A 22,531-nucleotide genomic window follows, 5' to 3' on the forward strand; every position below is an offset into this window, starting at 1 on the left:
TGGGTGCCGGGATGTTGTGGATGGGCTGTGGTGGGGCCAGCACCACGGTGGGACGAGGCTTCACTCCCGCTGGCGGCACTTTCCTCTCATTGCCTGGCACATACTTAATTATAACTGCTATTTTCCTGTGCTTTCCACAGTCACTGAGGTGTATTCAGGCTGCAAAAAGGGCCGTTCAAATGGAAACATGATGTCCAGATGAAGGCACTTCTAATTATTTTCTGGCAGATAAAAGCCGTCTTTCTGTCTTGCATCTGTTCACATGAAAACCCGTGTGATGCCCAGGCTCCAGGCTTCACCTTCCCTCGCCAGCTGGCAAATACAGTCCTGAACTGCTCAGGCGAGCCAGGAATTGCTTTTGCAAATGGCCAGAAGTGGTCAGTTGTGTATGGTCAGGATGGAGCTACATGATGTGGCTGTGGGATTTATCAGCTCCGCACTGGTGGGGAGGAAACCTCAACCTTTAATGCAGCATCAGATGATCCTGCTACTTGAGACCAAGTGTTTCTGTAAGCTGTTGGAGTTACCAGATTGTTCTTTTTCTGCCCAAGGTTTGATGTTTGTGCTGGGACACAGTTACGTGTGGGATGCTGCGGGCTTGGGAAAGGCTGGGTGTTTGGCGACTGGTCTTGGTGGGAGCTGAAAATGATGCTCCTGATCATGGATACTCAACCACTGCAAAGTCTTGCAAAGATGGAGGTGATGTAGCCTTAACCAAGGTGTTATGCTGGACACATAACTGTGTTTGAGCTTTATTGGATTCTACAGCCCATAGTTTAATCGGGACACGTCTCCAGCAGACATATTATAGGTGATGGGTTAGGCAGAGGTCCGGGGTGTTAGTCGGTGGAAATCAGCTTTGCTCTAGTAAATATCCGTGAAGACTTGGCTAAAACTGCCACTTTACTTTGAGTGGTTGGGACAGCAGGGGACAGCCTGTCTGTCTGAGGGTCTGCCCAGGTGTCACGAGCACGTGTGTGCTCAGCTCCTGCTGCTCCCCGGAGGACCCCAAGTATTTATATCCTTTTCCTGGGAAATTTCTTCATTATTTACTGAATTTCCAGGCAGAAAGAGCTATTTGCTCTGGCACCCTCCTTTTCTTCTCCCAGGTCTGACTCTGTCCAGCCAGGAGGTCAGTAGATCCCATCACCTTCCCCCCTCTTCCTCCCCTCCGGCCAGGCACAGCTGCTTGCAGAGCTGACACTGTGTAGCTCTGCAATTAAAAACTGGGTACATCACAATGAGACTGTAAAAGCTGCTCCCTTTAATTACAGCAGCTCCCCGGTGCCTCCGAGGAGGTGGATCGGAGCTTTGCTGGCAGCCCACGTGGGGAGCGGGGATGAGCCGTCCTGCCCGGGCGAGGAGCGGTGGGGAGGGATTTCTTCCACCGTTGAGGGCTTCATATTGTAGGAGAGGAAAGTGCATGAATTAGCAGGAATTACCGAGCTGTTAAATTGTGCTCCTCCGTGAAATGTGTTCGTTTTGTAGCCAAATGACGACTCGCTCACTGGCTTTTTTGCCATTGCAGAAACTTCTGCTTTGTCATGTAAAGGTTTTTCCAACCAAAACGATTCTATGATTCTATAACCTTATTAATCGCTGGGTGATATATATAGGGTTGATCATCCATGGGGGACCCCAGAGCCCCTCTGGGCTGACGAGGTTGGGAAAGATGGAGGTTTCTGAACACCTGGAGATGGTTCAACCAGGATCCCCTGCAGGCTCCAGCCCTGCAGAACTGTTGAATCCTCATTTCTGGAGTCTTTCAATCCCCTTATAAGATGCAAAACATCCATCAGTCTTAATTCCTTGTAGCTTATCTTTGCAGCCCAGAAAAAATGCCTTCCAGGGGATGTCCTGGCAGAGGGAGTCTCCCGTCAGAATCTGCCCAGACTTGCTGGAGCTGCTGCTGCTCAGCCGAGCAGCAAAAACTCGGTGTTAGCTGTCTCTGAGAATGGAATACAAAGGTTTCCAGCAAGTACTGTGTCCTGCCACGATGGGAAAACAGGGATTTCTTGAACCTTGGAAATAAATAAATTGATTTCTGGACATCGCCCCCCTGGGCTGGGTAGGGCTGTGTCACACGGGATCAATGATGGGCCAGAGAAACAGTCCAGATGCACTTTGCAAAGGTGAAACCACTGCAGGTGGCTTAAAAGACAGACTGCAATTGCTTGAAAACCCTGCTTTTGAGGTCATCAAACCTCGCTTTTGAGGTCATCGTGTCCCTTCTAGCAGGAGGAAGAGCTGGGAGCAGAGGCCAGGCAGTGGGGCGTTCATCTCATGGGCTCCAGTTTGCACTTTAAATTGCTCGTGATGGGCTTGTCACAGACCCCCGGGAGCTGCTCGGGCTCTGCTGTGGCACCTTCCATCCCTCAAATAACAGCTCTGTCTCCTGTGGACAAGGGGAAGCCGAGGGAGCAAAAAGGACAGCAGCCCTTCTCCATCTCCCCAGCTGCAGTCGCTGTGCTGATGACAGCAGATGTGGGCAGGAAAGATGCAATTAAATACAATATAGGATATTGGCCCAGCCTGCCAGCAGATGCCCACAAGATCCATTTAATGATGGAGTTTCCAGCCCCAGGAGCGATAACATGGAAGGAAACGTTGGGTTAATCTGAAAATAGGTCAATGGGATGTAAAGATAACCCCACAGTCATCTGATTCCAGACAGCCCGCGCCATGCTCAGGAAGGGAACGCGTCCCCTGGTTGATTAAAGTACCTATAAGGGGAAAATCACAGGACAAGGAGCTGCTGTAGATTTATTCTGGAGTGGGCACAGCTGGTGGAGGCGGCTGGCGGAGATGTGAGCTCGGCGCTTGCATCCGCTTGGGTCAAAACCGTTCCTTCCAAAAAGGAGCCGATGTTCTAATCCCGGATGTTGGGATGGGACAAGGGACAAGCCACCAGGTCACCTGCCAGGATGTGCTGAGCCTGGGCATGAGCCGGTCACCTTTCTTGGCTGCTCTGGGACAGGAGGTTTCTCCAGGAGCTGGGATCAAGTGGATTTCAAAAGCAAATCTCTCGGCTGCGCTGGCTGAGAAGGAGGCATTTGCACTCATTGATTTTATTTGCGTAATTTCAAGCGCCATTAATAGTACATGGCAGGAGGAAAAATCAGGGAAATTTCACTCCAACCATGAGTGAAATTGGGTTTAGTAGGAAAATTAGTTGACTTAACTGGCAAATGATGAAAGCTTGAATAAAGAATGTTTAAATAAGGAGGAATGAAAAAAAAAATCCTCCCCACCTCAGAGGTGCAGCCTGGATTTACATGATTGGAATATTAAAATCTGTGGTTATAAAGTGTTTAGAAAGGATAAAAGGGGTAAATGAGAGACATGCTCTGGTTCAAAAACAGAAGTCCTGCTTTTAGATCTATTCTTGCCTCACAGCCTTGGCGCTGGGAGTATGAATGGATGCGGCAGAGTCTTGAACACCAGGCAAGGATACAGGTGGCAGATCATGGTGACAAAGTGGGGCTGAGGGAGCCAGGTGGAAAGTTTTTTGGAGGCTTTCATATGAGATGCACTGATTGCTGTCTCCCGCACCCATTTGTCAGGCTTGGGTTAGAGCTTTTTAAAATTATGGCTTAGTTTGCAATGCAGTGGCTTGGGTGATGTGTGCCAGCTAGAGGACAGGGTATGCTGCAAGAGAAGCGGTAAGGTTTGGGGATTTTTAGTTAAATAGGAGGTTTATGGATCAGCTGAGTTGTTCCACTGGAGTGCCAGGTTGGTGTAAATCAGCATTGTTATTTGGCTTATGACTGAGGAAAAAGCGGCACGTACGTGAGCACATGTGTTTAGTATTGCATTTCTATAAAATCCTGCATTTCTTTACTGCTTTAAAAATTCCCCTTCAGCTTCCCCAGGAGGGGTTGGTCTCCTTGTTGCCCTGTTTATCGTGCTGAGGTGGCTGTTGGAGGTGAGAGTCTTTCTGTTCCTGCCATCTTCCCAATCAGCCATGTCGTGTAAAATTGTGCATAAAAGTGATAAAACTGCCGCCTGTTTCCCCTGCGGCTGACCCGGCCGTCTGCCCTGAGCTGACACTTCTATTCCTTGTGACAAGAGCAGTGAAGCAGCTACAAAACAGCACTTTGCCTTAAATTGAAATTCTATGTTTTCCTGGCTTGGGTGAGCGATGTGGTCCCATGTTTACTTGCTCTCTGGGGTCACTTTGTCTCAGGTGGGGATGGGGCTGGAAAAAGGATCTTGATGCCCAGTGCATGAGGTACAGCTTGCAAGCTGTATCAGAAAAAGAGAGAGATATGGCCAGGAGCAGATCAAGAGACCTTTGTGGTATAATCACAGAATCATTTTGGTTGGAAGAGACACTTGAGATCATAGAGTCCAACCGTTAACCCACCCCTGGCACTGCCCCATGTCCCTGAGAACCTCATCTCCGTGTCTGTTCTACCCTTCCATGGATGGTGACTCCACCACTGCCCTGGGCAGCCTGTTCCAATGCCTGGCAACCCTATGAAAGAGAAAACCCAGGTAGGGCTGGAAAGAGAATTCTCAGGTTCGGAAGGGGAAATATGGAGAACTTAGGAGAACCAGTAAGAGAGGTCACGTAGAGTGAAGGCTTCAAAGCCTGGAGATGTAAAACCTGTCTGGACCTTTTATTCTCAAGAAAAGAGAAAATGCTTACAGGGGTGGCTGGGTTAAATTCCCATCTCCAAACAGGTGCCAGGAGTAAGTGAAAAGCCCAGAAGAAAACAGAGACAGACATCTTGGCAGGCAGGAGCTGAGGGTGAGATTTCACACTGTCTGAGCTCAGACTTGCAAAATAAAACATAAATTCTTAACCTGTTAGAAGGACTGAGAACGAAACAGGGAGACTGCGTGGTGGGAGTGGGGCAGAGCCTGAGCGGATAGAATCATCTCAATGCTTTGGTTCTCCATGAGGATGTTGCTGTTGCTCTTTGTGTATAGAGTCGGGTTGTGGGGGTGAGGACGAGGAATTACTGTCTTTGGGAGGACAAAAAAAATACAAGAACATTGAAACCGAGGGGTGGATCGTTTGTATTTCTGAGCAAACCGGCACTCGGAAATCACAAGTACACGTAACAAGATCTTTGAGAAACCTGCTGAAGCTGGAAAGTCTCACAGGTTTCTGAGAAGGAGGAAACATAGTCCAGACAAGCAGATGGGCTGTCAGGCTGACATCAGTGGTACTCTTAGTGAAACAGCTTTGGAGAGAGGTATTCGTCAGTTCACAGAGGTAATTGGAAATGGAAGGAGATATGCTGCAGGTTTACCAGCTGTGTATCATGCCAGATTAATCACAAATCACCTTGGCAGCAAGGTAACTGATAGTCTTGATAAAGAGATTGCAGTCGATCTCATTTATCTGGATTTTCATAATGCATTTTATCCGCCGGAGGAGGAAAGAGTATGGTTGTTGTAAGGAACCGTCTGAAAACCCACTGAGCAAGACCTGGGGTACAGCCGCCCTGGCTTTATTGAACTATTTCATAAATAGGACAAAAAGTGAGAAATATTAATGAAATATGCACAACATCCAAGGACAGGCAGTGCCATCAGAGTCAAGGAGAAGCTGTGGGTGCTCTGGGATGTGATGGGTACCTGTAAGGACTGGAGTAAGAGAAATGGAGTGTGGTCTGTACTGGGGGGGGATATACAGCTGGGAACAGGGAGATTTGGGCTAAACTGGGAGCCTTGCAGGGAGGAAGGAAAAGACGTGGCTGTCACTGGTGTCATTGCATTGAAAGCAAATGAAATCTGCTGTCTCCAACAAGAGAGATGCAGGGGAGCATGTGTGTTGGATGAGATGCTGGGGAGCCCTGGCTGGGTATGCTGTGCAAAAGCCTCATCATCCACATGGGACGAGCAGGAACTCAGCTGGAGCAAGTGCACAGATTGGGAGGGACCAGGACTCCCCAAAACCTCAGATTTTTTGCACAAGGAATAAATACTGGGGAGCAGAGAATGATCTTCTTCCCCCTCCATCAGCTGGGAGCTGGTTGATGGCCCCTGTTACAGACTGGGCATGGAAATGAGTGTCTGTGTGTTTCAGGGTTTTGTGGTGCTGGGAGGCTGACCAGTCCCTCCCGCTTCTCCCCAGTCACTTAGGGGTGCCACCAGGACGGGGCAACTGCCCCTTAACCAATCCTTTGCCTTTCGACCTGATTTACACCGACTACCACGGGCTCCAGCAGATGAAGCAGCACATGGGGCTATCCTTTAAGAAATACAGGTAAGCAAAGCCACTCCCTTCTCCTACTCTCTGTTTCATTAATTAGTAAACAAAGACTAACACTAATGACCTCAAAGAATAAGCTCCCACCTCCAAGGAGTCAGACGCTTCGATTGCACCTTTAATTTTTGCCTGGCTCTGGCAGTTGCCACTGTGCTGTGTCCCCTGATGCTGCAGCACCAGGAGGTCCACTCGCTCCGGAACCTCACGTGTTTAAGACAAAACCTCATTAGAAGAGACTGAATTGCGTGTACCCATGGTATGTGTGTGGATCCTGGTACCGTGTGTGCAGCTGGGGTGAGCACAGCACAGAGGGAAGTGTGAGCCTTTTCTGTTTGCAAGAAGCAGAGCCCCATCTCTGGCTCCTTCGTCATCAAGACAAATGTCATTATCCCCTGGTACATCACCAGCTCAGAAAATATGCGATTTAATTTAGTGCTGATAGTCCTGCTATTTATTATGTTTTCTCCCATCTCTTCCACTATCCTACACAATTTTATTAGAGAGAAAAATGACAAGTGGTGTTATTGCTTTTATTATAAATGCATTTGAGCTCACATTCAGCTTGTTTTGCTCTTCTCTTGTTTGATGCTCCCCTTCTCTCCTTGGTCTTGTGCTGGTAATGCCTGCCTCAGCATTCCTGGGATATTGGGAAAAGCATTAACAAGTCTTCAGGAGATACATCATTCTCAAAACCATCAGGAAGATGAATGCCCTGCATGGGGAAATTGCTCGTTCCAGGAGCGAGCATGGGTTTGGGAAGTGCTGCTGGGGATGTTCCTGCACCCTGTGCTTGGGGAGCAGACAAGGGATGATCTGCCTGGGAACACCAGATATTCCTGGCAGTGGGACTTTCTTGAACAATGGTCCTCGAGGTGTGACCGTGGTCCTGTCTCCTCTCCCAGGTGCCGCGTCCGGGTCATCGATACCTTCGGGACTGAGCCAGCGTACAACCACGAGGAGTACGCCACGCTGCGTGGCTACCGCACCAACTGGGGCTACTGGAACCTGCAGCCCACCCAGTTCATGACAATGTTCCGTAAGTGGGGGACAGAACATGACGGGGCAGCTTGGGGGCTTTGCGGGCACTGCAGGAGCGGGTCTTGCTCCTTTAGGAGGTGATGCATGGGCAGTGCCATCCTCCCTGGCTCTGCTTCTGCTTCCCCTGCATGCAAGGAGCTCCTGAATCTGCTTGGGCTACCTCTTGGGCTGCAGAAATGTTCCAGGGAGAGAGACCCGGCTCCTTCCTCTGCAACAGGTCACTGGCTCCATCACAGCCAGGAGCTGCCAGCTCCTGGAAGGAGAAACGTGGGGTGGTTTTGGTTGCAAAGCCTGGTTTTATTTCAGCTGGGGTTCTAAAGGTGAGAAGCAGCTCAGTGGTTCAGACTTGCCTGTGGCAAGAGATGTGCTTGTCTGAAAGGAGCCTGATGACCTCTTGGGCACTGAGTGACTCAAAAGTTGCTTTTTCCTGGATGGATAAAGCTCATTTGGCAGCTTTGAAAATGCCTTTTTAAAGAGTTGCTCAAGCGAGTTCCAAAGCCTGTATTTTATGAACCACTTGCTTGGAATTCATGCCGTTTTTCCTTAAAGCTCCAGCAAGGCTCTGGAACTGGGCTCCTCTCAGTCCCCATACTGCAACAGGGCCATATCCACAACCCTGATGAGGTCTCAGAAAACATCTTGTCCATCCACATATTTTCTCCTCTTGGTATCCACAGCTCACACCCCCGACAACTCCTTCATGGGCTTCGTGTCGGAGGAGCTCAACCAGACGGAGAGGCAATTCATCAAGTCCAACAAAGTGAGCAGCATGGCGGTGGTGTACGGGAAGGAGGCCAGCATCTGGAAGGTGGGTGTCCTGGGCGCTGCTGCCTCTGGCTCTTACCCTGAGCTTTTGAGGTGCAGTTCTCGGGATGTTTGTAGAATGTGACATGTCCAGAGCCTCTGAGCAAACAGAAGCTGGTGAGACCCTGTCCCCAGCTCTGTGCTCTGGGTGATGCTTCCTCCCAAGAGGCTGCTGAGACCGAGGAGTTCGTATCAGTGATTTTATCTAATTAATTACAATGATTGCTCTTAGATGATTTCCTGGCTTATGATGGGGATGTGGAAGTGGGTTTGCTGCCCTCACACCTGTAATACCCAGGGGAGGGGGTGGGCAGTGGCGTGGGGGCTCTTGCTCCATCCTAGGAGGTTCTTGGTGCTGGTCCTTGCTGGGACCCCGCACTTGGCCACATTTGGTGCCTCCTGGCCAAGGCCACCTCTAGGCCAGCAGGTGTGGGGTAAAACCCTTTGCTTTTTCCTCAAACTGCTCTGTCAGTGAGCAAAAAGACCAACAATACCTCCAACCCCCCAAAACATCCCCTCTGCATCTCCTGTAGCAGTCAGGGGACGTGTTCTTCTCCCTGTATTATCCAGAGCAAGCCAGCTGCTTTTCCTTCCAGGGCTTAAAAAAAGCTAATTCTCACTGTCTCTTGATTTGTTTCTATTTTTTTCCCCTTTGCGCACCACCCGGGGCGGTTCCAGTTGCAGGTACTGTACCGCACCAGCTGCTGCTGGGCTTTACCTCTGCGCATCTTCTCACCAGAGAAAAGGTTGTGCTGGCATTGCCTTTTTCTCGTCATGGGCTCGGTCCTCCCGGGCTGCCAGGATGGATGCGGGTTGATGCAGCCAGAGTGTCCCCTCCCTGTCCCCACTGTTCCTGATGTAGTGGATTTGTTCTTGCAGGGCAGGATCCGGCCATGCCACACCATCTCCTCATAGTCATGGGTGTTTGTGGCTTTTCCATCACCCCCCACATCTGAGAGCAAACCTCCCCACCATCCATGTAGCTCAGGGGCTCCCCAAAACCCCAATGAAACCCACTCAATCTCATTTTAGGGGAACTGTAACATTTAGTCATCTTTTTGTATCATGTCCTTGCCCTTCCTTATCCAGCAGTTTCATTTGAGCTTGGTTAGGTTAATTTGGGAAGGCACTAAAGAGAGTTAAAACCTCAGAACGGACATTTTCCTTCAGCCTTAGTGCTGTGAACATTTGCTCCGTTTAGCCAGAATTCAGAAACAGCATCTATTTCCCCAAAACTGCATATTTGGGGTAATTATGGAGTGAAGAGGTGGGGACTAATTCTTACTGGTGACTGTTCCTCAAGGCCAGGTTGTCCAGGCATCGCTTTGCATCCCCATGTTTCCTGTAAGAAAATAAGGAGAAAGAGGAGCTTTTCCTTATTTTGAGTGATTTTTGAGGTCAGTGGTGCCAGGTGTTACCCAGGGACTCCAAGCTGTGTTCCACTCCCATCTCCCCAAGCCTTTTGCATTAGAGAACTGATAACAAAACGGTGCTGATTTGGGTGTTAGTGGTGCTGTGGTCAGGATTTCACCCTGCAGCCTCATCACACCAAAACCACTTGTTTTTTAGCATTAGAGAAGTCCAGGGATATGTGGCTGAGGACAGAAATACGATGTTCAGGGAGGCTTTAAGGCAACATATGGAGTTTTCTCAAATTCCTGATTTATACAGCCTTATTCCCTCCTGGTCTCTGCTCTTTCGGAGCCTGTTGCAGCACTGGAATGAGCTGAAAATGCAGCATCTGAAGGATGGTCCCTGTGTGGTTTTTCCAAGCAAAAAACCCCAAAACTGCAATAGAGAAATGGTTAAAATGGAAGGCTGCTCTGGAAAGCAAAAGGAGGAAAGCCTCCAAAAGAAGAAAACTGATGACACCTGGATTTCTCCAGGTAGTAAAACAGGGTTAAACCTGAGTGAGAAAATCCCGGGGACTTGTTACTTGGAATAAGAGGCCATTAGCAAGCTGTGGTCTTTGCAAACTTCCCTCTGAAACCTTTAATTCAGCAGCTTTAATTCAGCAGAGTAGCGGTTGCAGGAAGGCAGGAGCTCGAGGCTGTTGATGTTCAGGGAGCTGGACTAGTCCAGGACTCATGTCCCAGGGATGCGGAGGGCAGCGTGCATGTTTTGTGCTGCTGCGGGTTGGGCTCGAGCATTGACTTGATGATCTTAAGGGTCTCTTCCAACCAAAATGATTCTATGAATCTACTGTGGGTGCTCTGGTTCAAGGGTTAAATCACCCCCCATAACCGTGGCATGGGAGGGGTCGGCCCCATCTTCTGGTGCAGTTCACACCTCTACCTTCCTCTCCAGGGCAAGGAGAAGTTCCTGGCCATCCTCAACAAGTACATGGAGATCCACGGCACGGTTTATTATGAGACACAGCGGCCGCCCGAGGTCCCGGCGTTTGTGAAGAACCACGGGCTGCTGCCACAGCACGAGTTCCAGCAGCTGCTGAGGAAGGCGAAGGTGGGCAAGAACCAGCCAGGGCATCGTGGGACCCGTCCCCCCTTAACCAGCCAGCAGCAAGAACTCAGTTGCCTTGAGAAATAAAACCTAATTAAAGGAGACGCCGTTATCTGCGCTCCTCCCAGGCTTGCAGGCGCTATCAGCGGGGCTAATTAGCCAGGAGCGGAGCAGAGCACATCATTTCAAATCAAGATGTGTCTGATGAGTTTCTCCTTTCAGACTGTCCGCAGACGGAGCACAAAGTTTCCTGATTAATTCATTTGCTGCTAAGTGGGGTGTTGGTATTTTTTCATTCGCATGGCTGCGTTAAAAATAAATGGGATTCTGGGAGCGAGTGTGTGGGATGCGGGTGCATCCTGGCTGCCTTCAGCTGGAGTCTGGGGGAAATGCTGTTGGTTCCTGAATGGTTTTGCCAAAACAGTATTTCTACGTACAGGACCAATATGATGGTTGTAGCCACTTGCAGCTGCTGAACACCCTGTTGCTTTGCACGAGTGGGCTGTGAGCCACGGAGCAAGGGGAGGTTTCAGCGCATTGAAGCTACAGGATGTTGAGCCATGTGGAGCTGCCTTAGAGGCCTGGTGCACAGGACCAGAGCAGCAGAGAGGGATGCTGGTGCGTTATTTGGGAGACTTTCCTATGGGAATGGCTGCTCACCAGCACACGGGTTTCTCTCTTGCAGCTCTTCATTGGCTTTGGGTTCCCCTACGAGGGTCCTGCCCCGCTGGAGGCCATCGCCAACGGCTGCGTTTTCCTGCAGGCGCGTTTCAACCCCCCGCACAGCTCCCTCAACCACGAGTTCTTCCGCGGGAAGCCAACGTCAAGAGAGGTGAGGCTGGCAGGAGGCGAGGGGACGGGCTGGGTGGAACCACGGGAAGAGCAGTTGCTGAACGGAGATTATTTTTCTTGGTGAGATTTCCTCCAAATGCAGAAGTGCAGATACCTGCAGATGGGGTCCCCTCTCCTATCCTTGCATCATGGAATCACAGAATGGTTTGGGTTGAAGGGCCCTTCCCAGCTCCCCCAGTGCCACCCCTGCCATGAACAGGGACATCTTCACCAGCTCAGGTTGCTCAGAGCCCCGTCCAGCCTGGCCTGGGATGTCTCCAGGGATGGTTCATCCACCACCTCTCTGGGCAGTGTGGGCCAGTGTTTTACCTCCATCTCTCCATCCAGAGCACTTGGATGAAAGGGACCCTGTCTTGGGTTTGGGGTTACAAAGAAAGTAGTGCAGGGGATTTCTTCAAACCACAAACCCCAGCTCCTTCCCCATCAGCACAGATCTGTGCACAGCCCATACTGTGCTCCCAAACCAGGGTGATGCTCCCCTTTTGCACACCCAGAGGGATGCCAGGACTGCCATGGTGTTGCAAGGATACAAAATCCCCCCACCAGGCTTGCCTGCCTCTGGGAATTTAATCTAAGTGAAGCAGGAACTCTTTAAAACTTAAAGGGTTGAGAAAATTGCCTCTTTTATTATTAATAAAGTGGATAATGCAGTGCAATGCTCGGTCTCACTGAGAAGGGCTTTGCTGGGGCTGTGCCTGCACAGCCCTGCTGCAGCCCAGCTCAGTGGTGCCCGTCATGGGTTTGGGGAGAAGGGCTGTCCTGCACCCCCCTGTCTGTCCCATGCCACTCCCTAATTAGCTAATTAGCTGCCAATGTTAACAGCCATCCCAGGTGGATGCTGTGGTTAATGCTTCAGCTCGGAGCTGGGAGCGCAGCTGGGGGCAAGAGCTCTGAAATGCCTGGGGTGTTTAATAGCCAGAGAACAAGGTGGTGATCAATCTGTCAGCAAAATATGGGAAAGGACAGCAAGCTGGAGAATGAAATAGCAAGTGTGCACTGCTCTCCTCCTCCAGCTGGCAGGTTTTCAGGCCTCTCTGTAACACTTCACAGTGCCTCCGAAACACCTCCTCTGCTCAGCATCCTCTCTCTACCTTCCCTGAGAGATCTGGGCTCTGGCTGCCTTGCAGCAGCGTGGCGCTGAAAGTAAAAAGGCAGATCCCCAAAAATTACTTGGTTGAGAGGTGGGTGGCTGCGGGGTTCCCGTGCACAGGGCTGCCTGTGGCACCGGGGTGATGCAGCTTCCAGCACTGCTCTCTCCCAGTGCCACACTTCCCTGGCCATTGGTGGTGATGGATTTTGTGTTGTATCTGGAGCTGGCACACACAAAAGACAGGGTGCCTTCCCAGAGATTTGCTGTTTCAGTCTATTTTTGCCATTCCAGGCTCACAGATGGTTCGGGTCAAGTTTAGATTTTACCCACATTACGATGATGGGGATACTCAGGGCTTCAGGGGTGATTTCAATGTTGATGGAAATGGGGCTTCCCAACCCAGTGGGAATTTTAGAGCATCAGCCTGAGGTCAGGGGGCAGCTGGATTCAGAGGAAACCTCATTTTTCTAGCACATCTCTATGTGCAGTGGTTTAAAACCCAGTGTGTTTTTCTGAGCCCGCTGCTCCTCTCTGTGAGCAGCAGCCATTCTGGCAGGGATTGCAAAAGCCAGCTCACGCCACTGTGTTTTAGGTGTCCTCCCAACACCCATATGCCGAAGACTTCATCGGGAAGCCGCATGTGTGGACTGTCGACTACAATAACTCCGAGGAGTTTGAAGCTGCTATCAAAACCATCATGAGCACCCAGGTACAGCTTGGTGGAGGTGGCAGAGTGATGTCCCCACTGCTGGGTTTGCAGGGACAGATATCAGCAGTGTTTCTGGTGCCTGGCTTTCCCTTTTGAGTGTTAATTGCTTTTTCTTCCTTGTTTCCCCTTGGAAATTATTTGCATGTGCAGAGCAGGAATCCTCCTGTCCTGCAGCTGTGGGGGACTCGTGCTCTCACCTTGCATTGGTACCGAGCATCATGTTTGCCCAGGGTAGCGCTGTGCCTTTGAGGGACCCCCTGGGAATCCTCCAGGCAGCACCAGAGCAAGGGGAAGCTGAGATAAGGGAGCTGAGGTTTGGGAGCAGGAGACTAATGTTGCTGGAGTCGTTTGGCATTGGTGGGACCTGGCATGAAGCAAAGATAAACCCAGAGAGCATCTCCCCACAGGTACCCTGAGAGCCACTGACCTCTGCGCCTGCTGTTCCCCCCTTTCATTGTTCATCGTTATTGTCTAGATTGAGCAAATCACTAGGAATAGCTCCAGGAGTTGCCCCTCTTAAGGATGAAAGGTCGTAATGAAGGAGGGGCATGCGGGGGCCCCCCAGGAAGACAGCGCTCCCACTGCTCCTGCCCTGGAAACGGTCCTGGGTTAATATTTACCTCCTGCCCTGTGGCAGGAGCCTTTCAAGTCATCCAAATTATTAAAGTAAATTTTCCCGAAGGGGAGAAAAGTGCTGATCTCCGTTTTGCTTGCAATTTGCTTCGCTTGGGATGAGCCGTTGCCTCACGAGGACAGGGATGCGCTGTGAAACCAGGACTCTGTGTCAGGCTGCAGTGGTCCGGGGTTCACAGGACTGGCTGGGATTTTGGGGGTACAGGGGTGATGCTGGCGGGAGAGGTGTCATCTTTGCTTTTCCCTGCATTAGAGGCTGCAGAGATGGGTGTCTGTGACAGTCTGGGGACTTTATTCAGCTGATGTGGCCATGCCATCTGCCCGGGTCTCACACCTTATCATCGGTATTGCCACAGCTCTTCCCCTCAGGCTGATTTTTCTCTATGAGTTTGCAAAGACTGAACAAACCCGACTTAGGAAAACAGTTGTTGTTTTGCACATTCATTTTGGTGTCTCCATTAAAATTAAATTAAAAATAATTACATCCCTGCTGCTGTGCTGCCGGGCCAGCTGTCAACATTTGACCCTCCACCATCTGGGCTGGAGAGATGGTCCCAAAGTGAAGACGATGCCACGGGTGGGTGGTGAGAGCTGCCAGTCTCTGTTTCAGGAAAGAGAAAGAAATCTTCTGAATTTCTAGAAAGGGGAAAGAAAATAGCGAAGCCTGGTGCTGCTGTGCTATTAAAATAGTTTTTAAAAAGATTGGAGAATTAAAGTGGGGGGAAAGGGCTCTGCTGGCTCCTGAGCAGCTGTGTTGTGCTGCAACGTTGACTGGATGTGCACCAGGTCATTTAGATGCTTGTTGATAACCCCTGGTTGAAAAGAACAGAAGAAAAAAGGATTTAGGAAAGAATTTGGCAGTGTGATGAGCAGAAGGAGCCAGTGTGGGGACCCGCTGTGCTGCCCTTTCCTGTTTCGCCTAAAGATGAGCTCCTGTCTCTGCTCTTCTACCCATTCTCACTCTTCATGTACATGCAGCTGCGGTGCAGTCACAACACTTCCCTCCTCCCTCCCTTAATTAACATTTCTTCGGTTTCAGAACAGCTGACAGAGGCCAGAAAGGAAGAGAGGAAACAGCCTCAAGTTGCCTCAGGGGATGTTGAGGTTGGAGCTTGGGAACAATTTCTTCCCCAAAGGGCTGTGGGGCATTGGAACAGGCTGCCCAGGGCAGTGCTGGAGTCACCATCCCTGGAGGGTTGGACAGACGAAGATGAGGTTCTCAGGGACATGGGGCAGTGCCAGGGGTGGGTTAACGGTTGGACTCGATGATCTTGAGGATCTCTTCCAACCAAAATAATTCTGTGTGTAGTTTGATAAGCTCCATCTTCTATAGAACCATGGGGCAGCTAGAGCTACCTCTCAAAGCCTTATTTTGGAGGGGTCTGGCTGCACCCACTGGAGACACCCACCCTGAGCTTCCCTCGCATGAATCGTCCCAACCACTGGAATGACCTTCGTCTGCCAGGAGGCTGAAGTCCCAAATTTACTCAAAGGTGTAAAACCAGCTGCTGACACCCCACTGGCACAGGAAGAGTTCAGTCGCTCTGCAGGGAAATTGTTCTTTCCCACCAAGAAGCACACTGGGTTAATCCCACAAATCACCTCTCTGGGTTTTTTTAAAGATATTGTATAAATCCTTCTGAAGCAGAGCAGAGAGTGAGTGTGAATAACTTACAGCAACTTCCCTTCTTTTTTCCCCCCTTTTTTTCCTTTTTATCTTTCAAATAGAAAACTCTGTTTTATTAGAGATGTTGTCAAGGCAATTAAGCCTAAAAATTGACCTACCTTACAGGTTTAAAAGCCTTATTATGGGCTTTGGCTGCAGGAATCCCTTGGTATCTTGTCTTTAAAACACTGTTTGTTGCAGCAGGAATTAAAAACAAGGGCATTAGCAGGAGGAGCTGCAGAAAGCCAGTAACTGGGCAATTTAATGTTGCTGTTCCCAGACAGGTAATGGAGCTCGGAGAGACAATTTTACTGGCTCCCTTTTTTCCTCGAAGGCAAGATGAGCTGTTTTGTTATCAGAATATCTAACAAATTTGTCTGTGTTTCAGAATAACCACCATCGATTTATTTTTTACAGTCAAAACATTTCATTTCGACATTACTGCTATGAAATAATGTTTTCTTTTGTTTCCCATCTGCCTGCCTTTGTTTGAAAACACCCTGCCAGTTTACTGAAAGGAAGGCTCATATCTGAAATGATGCATTTGCTTTTGCTTCACCAACCCAAATCTTAAACACAGCATTTTTCCCCTCCTTGATGGGTGGAAAGACTGGGAATTGAAAACAGACCTGAAACAGATTTTATTTTTCTTTGTTGTTGTTGTAAACTTGTTGATAAGTGAAAATTTGATTTGATTTTTTTTGTTGTTGATAAGTTGTATATTTGCTGATAAGTGAAAAATTACTTATCCCATAGCTTTACTTTTGCATCTTCCAGGCAAAACTCAGTAAAACGGGTTTTTTTGGGCTGGGATGTTGTGGGAAGCTGTGAGATGCCTTTGCTGTGAGCTTTTCCCACCGGCAAATGTGCCGGGTGCTGGAAACTGGGGTGCTGGGGATGGGGAACTGGGGTGCTGGGAACCCCTCAAGGATTTGGGAGCTGTTTTCATGGACCTGGTAGTAATTCTGATGTGGTCAAGCTGACCAACGAGCTCACCCTGGTTCAGAGCATCGTGGCTCTGGGGGATTTGCTGATGCTGCAGCAATATTTTAGCGTTACATTGGCTCTCTGGCCAGCTCGCTGCCGGCTGTGGCTGTACAACCATCCTGATTTACATCACAGATTCCCAGAGCAGCAGCTCAGGATGGATGTGCTGTCCTTGCAGCTCCGGCCAGGCTGGCAGAGCTTCCTCTGGTGTGCTGGGAGCCGGTGGGTCTGCTGGCCGGGATGCTGCCGTGTTTGTGCAAATAAAGGAGCTGAGATGCAGCCGGAGTCCTTCGCCAACCCAGATTTGCTTGAAAGAAACTTCTTCCTTCTGAGGAGAAATCTGAATTGTGGCTTGGGTTTGCAATATGGGGTTTTTTTCCCCCAAGAAAAGCCCTTGTGCTCTCCTCTCACATCCTTTTGGAGGTGGTACCCACTCCAGGCCACCCTGCAGCTGCTGGGAAAGGTTTTTGCCAAACTCTGCCTCTGCCATTCGTCCCTCTCTTGGAGCAGTTTAGGGCTTTCCCTGATGGCTTGCATCCCTGGCCTGTTTATAAGGAAAAACTGAAGCTGTGGAAGCACCAAATCCCTCTGCCCCAGAGATCAAACCCTCGCACAGTCACACAGGGCCAAGGGACAAACTGTGTCCCTCAGGGAAGGTGATGCTGGGAGGGCTGTCCCAGGGATGGATTTTGCCATTAGTCAGGGCTTAGGGGCAGGAAAAGGAGAGAGGTTTTCAGGCACCACCATTTTCTTGGCCTTCAGCTTTTTGTCAAAAAATAGCCCTTGCACAAGCAATTTAATGGACCCAATATTCTGGTGTATTGAAGGGAGAAGGCTTCATTATATCGAAGTCAAACATACAGGAATATAATGGAAAATTATACATTTCAGACTATGCTTGAAAGACTGGCGTATTAAACATCACAGCGAAAATAGCTGGTTAAAGCGTTCCCAGCCTGCTGTTACGTGCCAGCAGAGAAATGCATTATTTTTCTATTTATTTGTCTGATGACGTTTTGTTTGGTTGGGTTTTTTTCTTTTTCATTTTGAGCCGGAGAGACTTACTGCTCTCTTCAGCTCTGGGATTCCTGCTGGAGGCTATGAAACCAGGGCTCTTGTGGCGGTATTCCTGTGTGGCACCCAGTAAATCCCCGTTTGGCTGGTGGAGAGCACTGGGGCGCGGTGTTCGCATCCCGGTTTGCAGTGCCTTTGCTCTGGCCCTGAGTTCCACACCGGTGCATGGGGGAAAGGATGGCAAGGTCCATCTTCGCTGACCCCCTGTGCATCACTGCACTGGGCAGTGGGATGCAGTGGTCCCCACGTGGGACCCCCCGTCTCTCCCATGTGTGCAGGGAGATCCTGAGCTCCCGGCACAGGGAGCGGCATTTGCCATGTGCCTGTCAAAAGGAGGCCGAGCCCGTCAGATTTTAATTAAACAATTATCTTCCTGAAACTGGCATTTTCTATCAGTCCTGAGCGCACGAGCTGAATCCTAACGAGACCGGCAGCAGGGAGCAGAGGAGAGAGAGACTTTTGGGGAGCCCCCGGCAGAGAGGGGGACACATGGGGTGATGCGGCTTGAGGCTCAGAGGCTGTGTGGGCTCCTGATGCCCTTGAACCTCACAGAGCTCCCGGGAGCCTGCGGACCCATGGGATTGTGCCCAGAGCATCACCTCCGGGTGCACATACATGGAGATTTTCTGCTTCCACCTCATTGGGATTGTGCTGCATCCCACCGGGTACCCCGATGGTGTTTTGTGGAGAAAGAACCTGTTTTACAGAGTTATGTCTGTACCATGCCTGGTGTATTGGCATCCTGGGAAACCCCCCAGCATCATGGCCATGAGAGCAATGGTAAGATGAGACTGGGTGTTAGCGATGCTGAGCGAGGGGTGGTTTGTCTGTCCCAGACGGGTTTTGTGTGATTCTGACGGGCAGTTTTGCTTGCAGAGGACTCTGCCCTGGTTAACTGAGTGCCCGTCAGCAATTGAGAGGCAGGATCAGTGCCTGTCATCGTGTCAGCCCTGATTAGCATGCACCGCTGTAATTAGATGGAGCAGCTGTGATTTCCAGCCCTGCCGAGATCTCAGGTGGGATATTTATGGCAGGGAGATGCTTAGAGGGATCTTCTCGGCAGACTGAACCTTTGTGCTTGGGTTTGACAGGTACTTCAAAAGGAAATAGATATTTTGGAGGCGTAGAGCTCAGAAAATAGAAGAAACAGTGTTTTCTGGATGAATTACCTTTGGGATGTTTTTGCTTATAATCCTTCTCTGCAGAGATGCGTGGGGGGAAGTGGGGGCAGAGCTATTGCTCAGGACACTGCTGTCACGGGTCACTGGGCCCAGGGGGAGGACACAGCTGTCCCCACTTGCTGCCTGTGTTCTGCTCTCCCCCCTTCACAGGTGGACCCTTACCTGCCTTACGAGTACACCTGCGAGGGGATGCTGGAGCGGATCCATGCCTACATTCAACACCAGGTTGGGGAGCATCCCTGTTCTCCTTTGGTACCATCCCTGTCCTCCTTGAGGAACCATCCCTTTTCTCCTTGGGGAAGCATCCTTGTTATCCTGGCCAACCATCCCAGTTCTCGTGGGGGAACCATCCCTGTTCTTCCATGGGTTCGTTCCTGTTTCTCTGGGCAAGCAACCACTGATGCAATGCAGAGCTTCAGTGAGGGACGCCTAATTGCAGAGAGCACCAGAAGATGGGGGCTGGGGGAGGTGTGTCATGAACAAAAGGTGCTGGGGGCTTGGTGGAGGATGGCTGGGGTGCTGGGGCTGGGTCAGGGCATTTCTGAATAAGTCAGCACTGGGAGAAGTGGCCGGTGCCTTCATCTCCCACAGCAGGAGATGCCATCCATGCATGCAGGTGACCTCAGCCTGAGGAGCAAACTCAGTAGCCCAAGTGTCCTCCTGTCCCACCAGCAGCCTCCCATCCCTAACGTCTCACCCCATCTCTCCAGGCACTGACCCGTTGTCTTCTCTTCCACTAGGATTTCTGCACCACGCCGTCTCCTCCTCTGCCTCCCAAGGCCAAGAGTCCTGCTATGCAAAGCTCTCCGAGTCCACTGGCCCTGTCCCCCAATGCCACTCACCTGGTGTGGTCCCCCAGTGCCAGCCGGGACCTGCACGCCTGGCCCCCGGTGGCCTCCCTGCAGGTGTGGGTGTCAGAGCCCCAGCACTCCTGCACCGAGACGTGCCAGCAGCACGGGCTGGTCTGCGAGCCCACCTTCTTCAGGTTCCTCAACAAGAAGGAGGTGTTTCTCCAGTGAGTTGTGACCTTCTCAGGGAGCTCATCAGCCAGGAGATGTTCCCTTTGCTCCCCCAATCCCCAGCACCCATTTCCCTCATGTCCTCCCTTCTGAAATCCCACAGAGGTGCCTTTGTGCCCAAGGTGGTGCAGGCAGGGTGCTGCCTGTGGGGCAGCCCATTGCTTGTACGTGTTGGTGTGAATTTTGGGGTTGTCCCGTGCAGGGACAGGAGTTGGACTCAATGATCCTTGTGGGTCCCTTCAAACTCAGGAAATTTTATGATTCTATGATGATTCTATAGCCTTGACCAGCTTCACACTTCAGAAGGCAATGACAGCCTTTCCAGGCATGTTTCTGCCTCTCTCCCACCTCGTTCCTCTCCACCTCTTCCATGCTCTCTCCCTTTCCTTTTTCATGTCTTTCTCTACAAAACTGCATTTTGAACACACAGCAGTGAAGTTTTAATAGAGTATAAATCTGCCATGGGGCTCCGCGCTGCAATTAAAATGCAAGCATTGCCATGGCTGGCATGCTGGTCAGGCAGGCGCTGGGAGTCCCCCTGACATTTTTATATGATAGACTAGAGCTGGGGCTTGGATTTCACCCTCTCCCCTCCAGACCTTAAACTAAGCTGGCTCAGGGACCCACCAGCTGAGGGAGGTTGGTAGGAGATGATGCCAGCGCAGACAGGGGGAGGGTGGGAGGAGAGGGATGCTGAGATCCACACTGGGCATTTCTGCTGCTTCTCAGGGCATTTGCTGATGGTCACCCTGTTTTTCCTGGCTAATCCCAGCTAACATGGGCATCTATTGGACTCAGTGGCCATTCGCTGCTGTGAGGGGTGACCATGGAGAGGGCACAGACCTGTTGGTCAGAATAAAAAATATGTGGGTGCATTTTGGTGCATGATTTCCTGAGCCATCCATGGCCCATGCAAGGGTTGGGGTGATCTCTGGGCTCTGGGTTTGAGTTGCAAGGGTCACCCCATCCTGCATGGTGCGTTGGGCTTTCATGTCAAGCCAAGGGCTGTCAAACATTGCACTTATGGTTCCTGGTGCAGCCAGCAAAGATCTGACCCAACACTTAGTGAAGGAACCTCCCCAGGAAGGACAGAACAGCACTAAAAACCCTTCACTGACGCCCCAGGCAGCCAGGGACCCACCTTTGTCTTTGTTCCCAGGCTCAGCATCACCTGCGACAGCACCGAGTACGAGATGAACCATCTTTACCCAGCAGTGGCCGAGAACGTCCACGAGTGCTACCTCCAGAAGGAGCCGCTGCTCTTCAGCTGCGCCGGCTACAACCCCAAGTACCGGCGGCTCTGTCCCTGCCGCGACTACCGCAAAGGACAAGTGGCTCTGTGCAGGGACTGCTTGTGACTCGGCGTGTCCTCTCCTGTGTTTGTGACACGCAACGTGCAACGAGTGGCTTTTTCTCAAAGCTTCTGCAATAGAAGGGAGGTGGGACAGGTCCCTCCTGGCGGGTGAGCCAGGGGTGTCAGACTCTGGGGGTTGTTTCATCCGCCAGTCAACTGTGAATGACCATGTCCTCACCTTTGGTTTCATTTTCTTCCCGAGGAGCATAATCCGACTGCATCCGAACCCACCTGGACCTGGTGACGCTGGGACGGGGTGGTGGGGAGAGGGAGGTTGGGGACACCCTTCCCCTCCTCTGGCAAGGGGACAAGCCACCAGCAGACTGTAGTTTCAGGGTTTTCATCCTCTTCAAGCATCCTAGGTGGTTTTATTTATTTATTTTATTTTATTTTTTCTAACCCTTCCCCCCGACAAGTGGTAAATTAAAGGGGAAGCAACACCCAGCCCTTCTGTGGGAATTACTGGGCAGAGCTGTGTTGAGGGGCGTGGGGGGCCTGCTGGTGCCTGCCTGGGCTGTGGATCTGGGGGAGGACAAAGCCCAAGGAGGGCGGCTGGGTTGGATGGACACGGCGGGGTCTGTACCCATGGTGGCTCTGGGAAGAGGTGATGGGGGCTGGACAGTTCCCCAGGCTGTGCCTGGAAAGTGATGGGTGGGATGGGGCTGGGGGGCTCCCGGGAAGGATGCTGGTCCCTGGGCAGTGCTGCTGGCAGGACAGAGGTGTTGAAGTGAGTCCCTGCAGGGACTGAGGCACAGGAGATGGCCATGGGGGCATGGGAGGGGGCAATGCTGCTGTTCAGGGTTTGGATGAGGAGGAGGATGTGCTGCAGCAGCCAAAAGGAATTGCCAGCAGGCACGGACTTAGGCTAGGGGAGAGAGGAGAGGACAACTCGGCCCCATCGTGTCTCTGCATGCCTTAGGTGTGGCAGCCATGGGAAGTGGTGAGCTCCAAGAGACCATCTTGAACCAGCACTGGTGTGGCCAGCAGGCCCAGGGCAGTGACCGTCCCCTGTACCGGGCGCTAGTGAGGCCAGACATCAGATCCCGAGGTCAATTTTGGGCCCCTCATGATGAGAAAGCCCTTGAGGTGCTGGAGTGAGTTCGGAGAAGGGCAATGGAGCTGGTGAAGGGACTGGAGCACGAGTGTGACAGGAGCGGCTGAGGGACCTGCTCTAGCCCTGGGAAGGGGGACACCACCTGGTATTGGTGTCCTCTGAGCATCCCTTTGGCTGAGCCCACCGTGGTGAGACCGGCCTCATCCTGCACTGGGTGAGGCGGGAGCTGGAGCCGCTGCCGTTATCCTGGAACAATTTGTCATCTTCAGTGCAAAATCGCATAGGCAGCCTCCATCCTGCCTGTGACGCCAGGCAAGGAGAAGGATTGATTAAGTAATTTTTTGTGTCTTACAGCCAACATGCATATAAATAAAAGCAACACAAGCC

General features: G+C 51.1%; 1 protein-coding gene across 2 annotated transcripts in view; it reads left to right on the forward strand.

The window, feature by feature from the left end:
- MGAT5B (alpha-1,6-mannosylglycoprotein 6-beta-N-acetylglucosaminyltransferase B) overlaps positions 1-21,534 on the forward strand; it is a 58,584-nt gene extending 37,050 nt beyond the window's left edge. The window contains exons 9-17 of one of the 2 annotated variants that reach the window (XM_065034679.1): positions 6,041-6,220; positions 7,126-7,259; positions 7,939-8,069; positions 10,373-10,528; positions 11,211-11,357; positions 13,060-13,176; positions 18,868-18,942; positions 19,458-19,732; positions 20,896-21,534. In XM_065034679.1, the coding sequence (XP_064890751.1) occupies positions 6,041-6,220; positions 7,126-7,259; positions 7,939-8,069; positions 10,373-10,528; positions 11,211-11,357; positions 13,060-13,176; positions 18,868-18,942; positions 19,458-19,732; positions 20,896-21,094 (1,414 nt within the window). In that variant the 3' untranslated portion in view covers positions 21,095-21,534. The remainder of the gene's footprint in view (positions 1-6,040; positions 6,221-7,125; positions 7,260-7,938; positions 8,070-10,372; positions 10,529-11,210; positions 11,358-13,059; positions 13,177-18,867; positions 18,943-19,457; positions 19,733-20,895) is intronic. The other variant, XM_005503142.3, reaches the window with a different exon arrangement.
- The last annotated feature ends 997 nt before the right edge of the window (positions 21,535-22,531 follow it).

The sequence above is a fragment of the Columba livia genome, chromosome 18 (genome assembly GCF_036013475.1).
Source record: "Columba livia isolate bColLiv1 breed racing homer chromosome 18, bColLiv1.pat.W.v2, whole genome shotgun sequence".
Lineage (NCBI taxonomy): Eukaryota > Metazoa > Chordata > Aves > Columbiformes > Columbidae > Columba > Columba livia.